The following is a 12481-nucleotide window of genomic DNA, read 5'->3' as shown; positions in this document are numbered from 1 at the left end:
AGCACATTTTATGTTCTTAAGAAAATTTAAAAAACACTTGAAAAACACCATCACTATATAGTCTTGCACTTAATTATTTCACTCCTTCACCTGGTATCAAGCAGTTTTAAATGCATAAAGGAAAGATTTTGCTTCAAATATTTCACAATAAGAACAGAAATGTCAACCACAACTGATGTTTTGAATTACTAGTGTATGTAACTCATAGTGCAAGAAAGACATCATCTGGCTGTCAGATGAACTGCAGAACATTAAAACACCTCCACTTCAAAACAGAAATACATCCACTAAAAATCAAGTGATAAATGAACATAGGCTTTCAATATATTTTAATGTTTTTTTAGACAGATGCAGACTTATCAATATTACTAACTAGAATAACAAACTACTAAAAAGATTTATTGTAATCAGCATTTCAGTATTTGTAAAAAGAAAAGAAACATGCACAGTATACAATTATTACATGTATATTCATTTTTAAATTAATCCACAATATAAAATGCATATTTTTCTACATCAATCTATTACAAAAATACAATCTTTATAACAGATTTGTTTTACATCTTAAATCCCTTACAGCTGTGTAAATGTAAGATACAATAACCAGAGTGCTAGATCCTTGCTGAATTATTTTATGAAATGTGTGAGACTCATTTTCAAAGCACATATACTTACAAAGTTACATACATACTATGTAACTTTGCAAGTCTATGTGCTTTGAAAATGAGCACCAAAGACTATCTCATCAAGTGGAGAAGAGCTAGCAAGATCCACTTGACAAGAAATTGGTAACACATCATTAGTTAGGTCACATAGGGTCTAATTTTCAAAGCACTTTGGGGTCCTTTTACTAGGCTGCAGTAGGGCTACTACGTGGGTAGCTTGTGCCAAATTGTCCCTACCGCTGGGGTAGCGCAGGAGCCTGGCGGTAGTTCTGAAGTTGATACATGGAGACTCCCACAGTAGAAAATAATTTTCTATTTCCTACCTTGGGGGCGATCCCAGCAGTAATCAGCAGCACGGTCACGTTGCCGCATTTTGTCCAATAACTGCATGAGTAGTGCGTGAGCCCTTACCGCCTTCTAAACAGGTGGAAGTAAGGGCTCAGGCAGTAAACAGTTGTGCACTAATTTTAATATTGGCATACAACCATTTAGTGCCCCATTTAAAAAAAAAAGTCCTTTTTCCGCATGTGCCAATTTCATGTGCCAAAACTAGCACAGGCCACTTTTTATCAGAGCTTAGCAAAAGGATCCCTTTGACTTACAAAGTTCCATAGGTTACTATGAAACTTTGTAAGTCTAAGTGCTTTGAAAATATGCTTCATTGCACAATATAGGGAAATCTAATGAAGTTTTATATGCAACAGTGCAGCATAATAAAATAACAGCACGGTGACCCTGAAATTGTTTGCACTTCTATGAAAGGCATATTAATTTACATGAGCAATTTTCCCTCTAATACCAATATGCCTATTTAACTTTGAAAATGAATTTTCTGAGTGAATGAGTCTGCATGCCCCATATTCATTCATGCTGATATGATTCACACTGAACAACACTGGCAGTCATCTTTTTAATATGGCTCTAGATCACCATGGGCTTCGTTTACAAGGCTGCACTAGCGATTCTCACGCAGCAAATGAGAAGAAGCACATAGGAACTGAATGGGCTCCCTCTCATTGCCGCACAGGAATCACTAGCAAACCCAAAATGTATTAGCACATAACAGTGTTTCACGTCTGTCTTACCTACAACGAAATCACTAGATACGAGATGATTTCTGGATTGCAGGTATCATGATTCAAAAATGTTGAGCTATAATCAGATGTTTTGGCAATCATGCTTTTATTGAATTGTGATCAGACATTATCAAGGCAAGCTGCTAAATTCTGTTTGGATTACAGTCCAAAACATCTCAACCCTGAAAAATACTTAGATGAAGCTCTGCATGTTTGAATCATGATGATCCAAAAATTGGCTCTCTTCTGTAAGTAATATCCAACAAATGATGATGGTTTTCTACCAAATTAAATTTAGATATTCACCAAAAAGGGAGAGCAAACAATTCATCCAAATGTCAGCCAGCATCTCTGTTGACAGCATACATAAGTATGTTTCATTGCTTTGGGAAACGTGATTAGCTAACAAATTAATTTACTATAATTGAGCACTTAAACATACTTGAAATTATTCAAACCTCTGTGGTTCTCTTGTATAAATGATACTTGTGCTTTAAAAGGTCAATATTAGTCAAATGTTTACATTGACCCCACTCTAAATTTAAAAAGAATATATATAATCCATCGTTGCCGTTTCTTCCAACGTTTCATTCAGTTTGACCTATAATTTCCATTGTTGGGAATCCTGTAAATAAGAAATATTTTAGTCAGACTTATTATTTACTTTTAACAGCAGACACCTTCAATTATAGTAGTATTTTGGCAGATACATTAAACTTTGTTTTGCTATTTACTGCAAACATTTTTAGAGTACAACATTCCTTGAAGGAGTAGCGAATTGTGATTGTCATGTTAGTCCACTTGGATATGTGGCAAAAAAGAGTCAATCATCAACTTGTAAGTAATACCATTTTACTGGACTAACTTAGGACCTCTTTTACTAAACCAAGCTAGTGATTCCCAGTGCAGCAAGTGAGAGGAAGCCCATTCAATTCCTATGGGCTTCCTCTCATTTGCCATGTGGGAATATATAGCATGACTTTGTAAAAGAAGCCCTTTATATATCTTTGATGAGCTTTCAAGAGTTACCTTCTCTTCTTCAGATCACTGAAGAAATAATGTAGTTTCACTGGCTTTAAATAGTACAAACCTATCTAGGATTAAGTAGTCTGTTGCCATGTTAGTCCATTTTAAAGGTAAAAAACAGAAATTTAAAAAAAAAAAAAACCCAAAAAAGGAAAATAAAGGGATACCTTTTTTTATTAGACTAACAGTACAGTTTTTGACAAGCTTTCAAAGACAACACCTTCTTTTTCAGGTCAATTAAGTTAAAAGATGACAAAATCAAAGGGCCCAATATTCAAAATGATTTAAATGACCAGAAGAGGCACTCAAGGAAACAACAGGGCAAGGGATCTACAAGATCCAAAACAATGGTATGAAAGGAGCAGATCACATAGGAAAAGGTCCTTTGAGAAATAAATAGTGGAGGAGTGGCCTAGTGGTTAGCGTGGTGGACTTTGGTCCTGGGGAACTGGGTTCGATTTCCACTGCAGGCACAGGCAGCTCCTTGTGACTCTGGGCAAGTCACTTAACCCTCCATTGCCCCAGGTACAAATAAGTACCCGTATATAATATGTAAGCCGCATTGAACCTTCTATGAGTGGGAAAGCGCGGGGTACAAATGTAACAAAAATAAATAATAAATAAATTAAAAACTTTATTCGTGTGAGGTCTATAAAAAAGCCCGACACTGGCCATGTTTCGTCCACGCGAGGACTGCATCAGGGGCTAAAGTAACTGACAACAAATAAAACAAATAAATGACAGAGACTAAAGTGACTAAATTCTGCACTTAACTAGTTACGATAACTGTATAAATAGGACCGCATAAAATGCAGTTCTATCTTTACGTAATTCTTCATAGCCAGTTAGATGCTGAATATCCCACTTAACCAGCTCCCTATACCCAAAAATTCAATGCTGGATCCTGGACGTGGCTCGGCACTGAATTTCCGGGTTAACATCGGCAGCGGTCAGAAAAACACTGATCACCGCCAGCTGAATATCTGGTTCAACATATATAGTGTATAGCGGTTCAAAATATATATGTGTACTAAATCATCCTGCTCAATTTTTCCTGCAAGTCTTAAGTACATAAGTACATAAGTACATAAGTAGTGCCATACTGGGAAAGACCAAAGGTCCATCTAGCCCAGCATCCTGTCACCGACAGTGGCCAATCCAGGTCAAGGGCACCTGGCACGCTCCCCAAACGTAAAAACATTCCAGACAAGTTATACCTAAAAATGCGGAATTTTTCCAAGTCCATTTAATAGCGGTCTATGGACTTGTCCTTTAGGAATCTATCTAACCCCTTTTTAAACTCCGTCAAGCTAACCGCCCGTACCACGTTCTCCGGCAACGAATTCCAGAGTCTAATTACACGTTGGGTGAAGAAAAATTTTCTCCGATTCGTTTTAAATTTACCACACTGTAGCTTCAACTCATGCCCTCTAGTCCTAGTATTTTTGGATAGCGTGAACAGTCGCTTCACATCCACCCGATCCATTCCACTCATTATTTTATACACTTCTATCATATCTCCCCTCAGCCGTCTCTTCTCCAAGCTGAAAAGCCCTAGCCTTCTCAGCCTCTCTTCATAGGAAAGTCGTCCCATCCCCACTATCATTTTCGTCGCCCTTCGCTGTACCTTTTCCAATTCTACTATATCTTTTTTGAGATACGGAGACCAGTACTGAACACAATACTCCAGGTGCGGTCGCACCATGGAGCGATACAACGGCATTATAACATCCGCACACCTGGACTCCATACCCTTCCTAATAACACCCAACATTCTATTTGCTTTCCTAGCCGCAGCAGCACACTGAGCAGAAGGTTTCAGCGTATCATCGACGACGACACCCAGATCCCTTTCTTGATCCGTAACTCCTAACGCGGAACCTTGCAAGACGTAGCTATAATTCGGGTTCCTCTTACCCACATGCATCACTTTGCACTTGTCAACATTGAACTTCATCTGCCACTTGCACGCCCATTCTCCCAGTCTCGCAAGGTCCTCCTGTAATTGTTCACATTCCTCCTGCGACTTGACGACCCTGAATAATTTTGTGTCATCGGCGAATTTAATTACCTCACTAGTTATTCCCATCTCTAGGTCATTTATAAATACATTAAAAAGCAACGGACCCAGCACAGACCCCTGCGGGACCCCACTAACTACCCTCCTCCACTGAGAATACTGGCCACGCAATCCTACTCTCTGCTTCCTATCTTTCAACCAGTTCTTAATCCATAATAATACCCTACCTCCGATTCCATGACTCTGCAATTTCTTCAGGAGTCTTTCGTGCGGCACTTTGTCAAACGCCTTCTGAAAATCCAGATATACAATATCAACCGGCTCCCCATTGTCCACATGTTTGCTTACCCCCTCAAAAAAATGCATTAGATTGGTGAGGCAAGACTTCCCTTCACTAAATCCGTGCTGACTTTGTCTCATCAGTCCATGTTTTTGTATATGCTCTGCAATTTTATTCTTAATAATAGCCTCCACCATCTTGCCCGGCACCGACGTCAGACTCACCGGTCTATAATTTCCCGGATCTCCTCTGGAACCCTTCTTAAAAATCGGAGTAACATTGGCTACCCTCCAGTCTTCCGGTACTACACTCGATTTTAGGGACAGATTGCATATTTCTAACAGTAGCTCCGCAAGTTCATTTTTTAGTTCTATTAATACTCTGGGATGAATACCATCAGGTCCCGGTGATTTACTACTCTTCAGCTTGCTGAACTGACCCATTACATCCTCCAAGGTTACAGAGAATTTGTTTAGTTTCTCCGACTCCCCCGCTTCAAATATTCTTTCCGGCACCGGTGTCCCCCCCAAATCCTCCTCGGTGAAGACCGAAGCAAAGAATTCATTTAATTTCTCCGCTACGGCTTTGTCCTCCTTGATCGCCCCTTTAACACCATTTTCGTCCAGCGGCCCAACCGACTCTTTGGCCGGTTTCCTGCTTTTAATGTATCTAAAAAAATTTTTACTATGTATTTTTGCTTCCAACGCTAATTTCTTCTCAAAGTCCTTTTTTGCCCTCCTTATCTCCGCTTTGCATTTGGCTTGGCATTCCTTATGATCTATCCTGTTATTTTCAGTTGGTTCTCTTCTCCACTTTCTGAAGGATTGTTTTTTGGCTCTAATGATTTCCTTTATCTTACTGTTTAGCCACGCCGGCTGACGTTTAGTCTTTTTTCCCTTTTTTCTAATACGTGGAATATATTTGTCCTGAACCTCCAGGATGGTGTTTTTAAACAGCATCCACGCCTGATGCAAGTTTTTTACTCTGCGAGCTGCTCCTTTCAGTCTTTTTTTCACCATTTTTCTCATTTTGTCGTAATCACCTTTTCTATAGTTAAACGCTAGCGTACTTGATTTCCTAGTTTCACTTCCTTCAATGCCAATATCAAAACCGATCATATTATGATCACTGTTATCAAGCGGCCCTCGTATCGTTACCCCCTGCACTAGATCATGAGTGCCACTAAGGACTAAGTCTAGTATTTTTCCTTCTCTTGTCGGCTCCTGAACTAGCTGTTCCATGAAGCTGTCCTTGATTTCATCAAGAAATCTTATGTCCCTTGCGTGTACAGATGTTACATTAACCCAGTCTATATGCGGGTAATTGAAATCCCCCATTATTATTGTGTTGCCCAGTTTGTTTGCGTCCCTGATTTCCTTTAACATTTCCGCATCCGTCTGTTCGTCCTGGCCAGGCGGACGGTAGTACACTCCTATCACTATCCTTTTCCCCTTTGCACATGGAATTTCAATCCACAGTGATTCCAAGGAGTGTTTTGTTTCCTGCAGAATTTTCAATCTATTTGATTCAAGGCTCTCGTTAATATGCAATGCTACCCCTCCACCAATCCGATTCACCCTATCACTACGATATAATTTGTACCCCGGTATGACAGTGTCCCACTGGTTATCCTCCTTCCACCAGGTCTCAGAGATGCCTATTATATCTAATTTTTCATTTAGTGCAATATATTCCAACTCCCCCATCTTATTTCTTAGGCTCCTGGCATTCGCATATAGACATTTCAAACTATGTTTGTTGTTCCTAAGTACATCATGCTTAGTACTTGACAGTATTAATTGGCAATCTTTTGTCTGATTTTTATTGTTATTTAAAGATACCCGATCTACTACAATCTCTTTTGCAACCTCACTATCAGGATACTCTATCTTCCCTGTTATGGTGATATCTTTGAAAGATACCTTATCCCGAACCATGCTCTTTTGAGCGACTGTCGGCCTTCCCCCCATTTCTAGTTTAAAAGCTGCTCTATCTCCTTCTTAAACGCCGATGCCAGCAGCCTGGTCCCACTCTGGTTAAGATGGAGCCCATCCTTTCGGAATAGGCTCCCCCTTCCCCAGAATGTTGCCCAGTTCCTAACAAATCTAAAGCCCTCCTCCCTGCACCATCGTCTCATCCACGCATTGAGACTCTGGAGCTCTGCCTGTCTCTTGGGCCCTGCGCGTGGCACAGGTAGCATTTCAGAAAATGCTACCCTGGAGGATCTGGATTTCAGCTTTCTACCTAAGAGCCTAAATTTTGCTTCCAGAACCTCTCTCCCACATTTTCCTATGTCATTAGTACCCACATGTACCAAGACAGCCGTCTCCTCCCCAGCACTATATAAAATCCTATCTAGGTGACGCGTGAGGTCCGCCACCTTCGCACCAGGCAGGCAAGTCACCAGGCGATCCTCACGTCCACCAGCCACCCAGCTATCTATATGCCTAATGATCGAATCACCAAGTACAACAGCTGTCCTAACCTTTCCCTCCCGGGCAACATTTGGAGATACAGTATATCCTCGGTGCGAAAGGATAATACATCCCCTGGTGGGCAGGTCCTGGCTACAGGAGTACTTCCTACTTCACCAGGGTGATGCTCTCCTTTCCTCCCAGACAGTAGAAACATTCTTTTGCATTTTTACTTTCTCTGTCAAGGACTTGCCAGGAACCTTGTAGTTCATAGCGCTTATATTAAACAAGTGTTCATTACATTTTCTAAATGTACACAACTGCTCAAATTAGATACAATGTTTGATGGTGAATTCTGTGAAGAATGAGGTTTAAAGATAGCCTTCCTTATAACACAGCACAAACCTGTAGACATTAAATTATTTGCAGCTTGTAATGTAGAGGATTCCCTCTCTTTAATTTCCTTGGCAGGTTTGTCTGGCACAATTAGGCACAACAGCACTCTCTGATTCCAGCATATAAACAGAATGCTAGAAAGCAGCATCCTGGTTCTGTTACCACAAACAGGGCTGCAGTGAATCAATAAACCACTACAAAAACAAAAAATGGAAATCCATGTCAGCAAACAGGGAGACACTGTCCCAGATGAGCTCCCAAAACATAGGAAGAATAACAGACTGGCTGTTCAGACGAGCATCAGAGCTCATCAATCCTTTCTTGGAGTTCCTGTAGTCTTAGTTTACAGGTTTCCAGGAAACTTTGTAATACAGTTATGAAGTCCCAACAGCCTGTTCACCATTCTTCCTACATGATGGTCGTTGATGACGTGTTCAAATTTTGAAGACTGCTCACCCACAGAGGTATCACCTTTATTTGCTTTGTGGTTTTTGATTGCCTGTCTGTGTTGCTTCTTTTCTTTAGTATCTCACCTCTTTATTCCCTTACCCTTATTATTATGTCTGTCTATCTAGATTGTAAGCTCTTTGAGCAGGGACTGTCTTTTTGTGTATGATGTGTAGCGCTGTGTATGCCTTGTAGCGCTATCGAAATGATAAGTAGTAGTAGTACTATCTGTCCTATCTCCCCAACACCCTTTTTATGCATTTTCCTCACTGAATAATATATAGAACATTTGAGAAGGCACACGAGTAGGATCCATTTATGTTGAATATTTTTCCCACATGGAAACAGTGGGATCCTATGATACATGCTGGCACAATTTACAGTTTGCTATCAGCTAGGACTAACTACCGTTTTCTTCTTTTTCAGCTTCTGTTGGGGACTTGCTCTTCACTCATTTTTGCTTCAGATTTGGTGGTTGTTGGAAGGCCAGTACTGGTGGAATTGAGAATATTTCTGTGAGTAATTCAACTTTCTGGACTAGTGTTTACATCTTATATAATTTTTCTCTGTTTTTCCAGCTCTGGATTGCGTGTCAGTACAAGAGGGACTCTCTCTGAGATGTTCTTTTCTTTGGACAGTAGGTTTTCCCTGAGTTTGTTAATTGAAGAGGCAAACTAACCTAGATTTTAGGTTGTCTGTATATGTTTGTACAACTCACTGAAAGAAGGTGGGAGGATAGAAATATGTGATGAGATAACACTTTACAGATCAAAGACCCTATATCTGATAAAGAGTGAGAAAGCTAATGTCTTTATTGAGTCCTTTTGTGTCAGTCTCAAACTGCTGTCATTCTGTTTTGTTTGTTTGTTTTTGTAATGGATTATACCTATGAAGATTAATATGTTTCCTCAATTTTTGGCTTGTTTCTCTGTAGCATTCTTCACATTTTTTTTTGCATTGGATCATATGTACTGCATTTATAGAGAAGAATGAATGTTAGTCTATTATTTTGAATGTCTGTCCCTTGAGGGTAGCTGTAGGGTCTTGTGATATGTTCTAGCATAACTTGAATCATAGTGTCTTGCAAAGTGTTGTGCCATTTTTCTTCTATTTAGGATTCTATTTACACCTTGTAGATTTTAGTTTCAGGTTAGTTAGTTGGCATAAAGTTAGAATTTGTGGGGGTGGGGAGCCAAGAAATATATCTTTTAGCAATTCATAAATGTTGAATATATGAACATAAGTGTTGCCATACTGGGACAAACTGAAGGTCCATCAAGCGCAGCATCCTGTTTCCAACAGTGGTCAAGTTACATGTACCTGGCCAGAACAGTAAAACAGATTTTATGTTGCTTATCCTAGAAATAAGCAGTGGATTTTTCCATGTCCATCTTAATAATGGCTTATGGACTTTTCTTTTAGGAAATTATCCAAACCTTTTTTAAACCCTGCTAATTGCTTTTACCACATTCTCTGGCAATGAATTCCAGAGTTTAATTACACGTTGGGTATAGGCATCCTGTATAAGAGGCTTGAGGAGGCTAAGCCTCCCCAGCCCAACCGTGACCTTCCCCTGCCTCCTCAGGAACAAAACTGTTGTATCTTCCACTCCCCGCCGACACCACCCCAACGCTCATTTCTTTCCTTACCAGCTGCCTGCCTGACTCGCTATCTCCCTAAGGCTCCTTCCCTAGCAGTTCTGGCTCTGCAGGAAGGGAACCTTCTCTTGTGACACATTTTCAGTGGCACAGCCTGGCTGTGACTGTGGTGTTGCAGCACATGGCTCTTTTCATTCAGTCTCCCTAAGGCTCCTTCCTCAGCGGTTCTGGCTCTGCCAGAAGGGAACCTCCCCCTGTGACACACTTCTGGTGGCACAGCCTGGCTGTGACTGTGAGCCTGAGTGTTGCAGCACACGGCTCTTTTCAATCAGTCACCAACACCGACCGAGCCAGGGAGGGAGGCAGAGAATCGAGCACGCGCCAAGTGGGTAAGGAGTATTTGGGTCCATTAGTTTGCTTTGCTGAACAGGAGACTGGTGAGGGGTGATGATGCTGGATGATGAAGGGAGGAGAGAGAGATGGGGAGACATAGGAGCAATGTTGGATGGTGGTGGGATCGGGAGGCAAGACAGTGGGGCAATGTTGGATTGGGGCAGAGAGAGAGAGGTTTTATATGTCAAAATAAAAATAAATATTTTGTTTCATGCAGATCTCTTTTGTTTAAACATAACTAAATGGGTTAATATTTTGTTCTTGTGATAACTTATACTGTGCCAAAATTGAAAACTCTTATCTCTATCTGGTCATTAATAAAAGGAGCTCGTTGTGAACACTATCCACCCTAAAAGGTTGTTTTGTGGCTGTACATTTGGAATTGTGATATTATGATCCCTTGTTTCATATTGTTGATGGTCTGTGTTTTCCCTATGGGTGGTATATTGGTGTATTAGGGTCTGCCCAGTATTAATTGTGACTATTTTACTTTTACTAAATTTTTTTTTCTGTGTGTTGTCAGACAATTATGGATATAAGTCCCACCCCTAGAACTACCCCTAACCCTGCCCCCTTTAGCCTCCCCAAACAGTTGGGCTACCGACTGCCTATTTTCTCTGCTTTGTTTTAAATGTACTACTTAGTAGCTTCATTGCATACCTCCTAGTCCTAAAGAAGATTTTAAAATAATTTTCCTTAGGTTTTCTATTTCTGGCTTACATATTACTACAAGTGGTACATGTTCCACGATCTTCCTTTCCTTCTATTGTAGAAGGTTTTCCTTAGGTGTTTTCCGTGAGGAAGCAATTTTCTTGGAGATGATTTTGGGGTGGTAGCCCTTTTGTTTAAAGGATTTTGTTAGAGCCTTAAGGTGTTTATTCCTGTCTTGTGTGTCAGAGCAAATGCAGTGGTATAATGTTTTTTTTATGAGTGGAGGATGGAGACTGAAGCTATAATGATAGTTGCATCTGTCAGTTGGTTTCCTATATACTAATGTTTGTAATTGACCATTACAGATTGAGACTAAAAAGTCTAAAAAGCTGATCATTTCCACGCAGAAGTCCATTTTGAGTTTGATTGTGGGATGGGATGCATTGAAGGTATTATAGAAATGTTCTCTTCTCCATTAGTCCAAATTATGAAGATACAGAGCGGCATTTTAGAAAGGACATCCAACTCAGAATATGGAAGTCCAGGTCAGTACATCACATATGGATGTCCACTCCTTATGTATTTTAGAACAGGATTTGGCAACATACAGCATGAACATCCATTTTACAAACTGAAACATTCAAATTATGAATGGGGAAAAAACAATGCTTGGAGAAAAGATGGCTGAGGGGAGATATGATGGAGGTCTATAAAATAATGAGTGGAGTGGAACGGGCAAACGTAAATCGTTTGTTTACTAGGGGGCATGCGATGAAGCTACAAAGTAGTACATTTAAGACAAATCGGAGAAAAGTTTTCTTCACCATACGTGTAATAAAACTCTGGAATTCGTTGCCAGAGAATGTGGTATAGGCGGTTAGCTTAGCGGGGTTTAAAAAGGTTTGGATAGCTTCCTAAAGGAAAAGTCCATAGACTATTATTAAAATGACTTGGGGAAAGTCCACTGCTTATTTCTGGGACAAGCAGCATAAAATGTACTGAACTTTTTTGGGATCTTGCCAGGTATTTGTGACCTGGATTGACTACTGTTGGAAACAGGATGCTGGGCTTGATGGACCTTTGGTCTGTCCCATTGTGGCTTACTGAGAGTCACTGGAGCCTAGTGGTGTGGTAGTTATGCCGAATCGCTTCTGCCTCTTGTAAGCCCAATCCAATATGACTGCTGAGACCTCTAAAAGTAACATCATGGTATTTCCATTAGGGAATCAGGTTTCCATATATAGCATTTTGCCTATATATGGAAGCCTGACCCCTAGCAGTAATTCTGTAATATTACTGCTAGGGGTCTCAGTAGCCATATTGGATTGAAGTGGATATCACTTCCACTCCACTAAAGAGACCTGGTAAGCCTGGGGAGTGGGTCATTTTGAGGGACTTGTGCCCCAGGGAGGGTTAACCTATGGGGAGGTGGCCATGTGCCAGACTGTTCACATATGGTGGTCTCCCCCACTGGGGGGGGGGGCTGGGGGCTATTTGGGAGGAATTTCAGTGCCA

General features: G+C 40.5%; 1 protein-coding gene across 2 annotated transcripts in view; it reads right to left on the bottom strand.

The window, feature by feature from the left end:
• Positions 1-1152: 1152 nt before the first annotated feature.
• The window catches only part of LRRC9 (leucine rich repeat containing 9), a 469353-nt gene continuing 458024 nt past the window's right edge, over positions 1153-12481 (bottom strand). For both annotated transcript variants that reach the window (XM_030213856.1, XM_030213854.1), the window contains one exon: positions 1153-2366. In XM_030213856.1, the coding sequence (XP_030069716.1) occupies positions 2333-2366 (34 nt within the window). In that variant the 3' untranslated portion in view covers positions 1153-2332. The remainder of the gene's footprint in view (positions 2367-12481) is intronic.

Source organism: Microcaecilia unicolor, chromosome 9 (genome assembly GCF_901765095.1).
Source record: "Microcaecilia unicolor chromosome 9, aMicUni1.1, whole genome shotgun sequence".
NCBI classification, from domain to species: Eukaryota; Metazoa; Chordata; class Amphibia; order Gymnophiona; family Siphonopidae; genus Microcaecilia; species Microcaecilia unicolor.
This window is presented reverse-complemented; position numbering and strand designations above follow the sequence as displayed.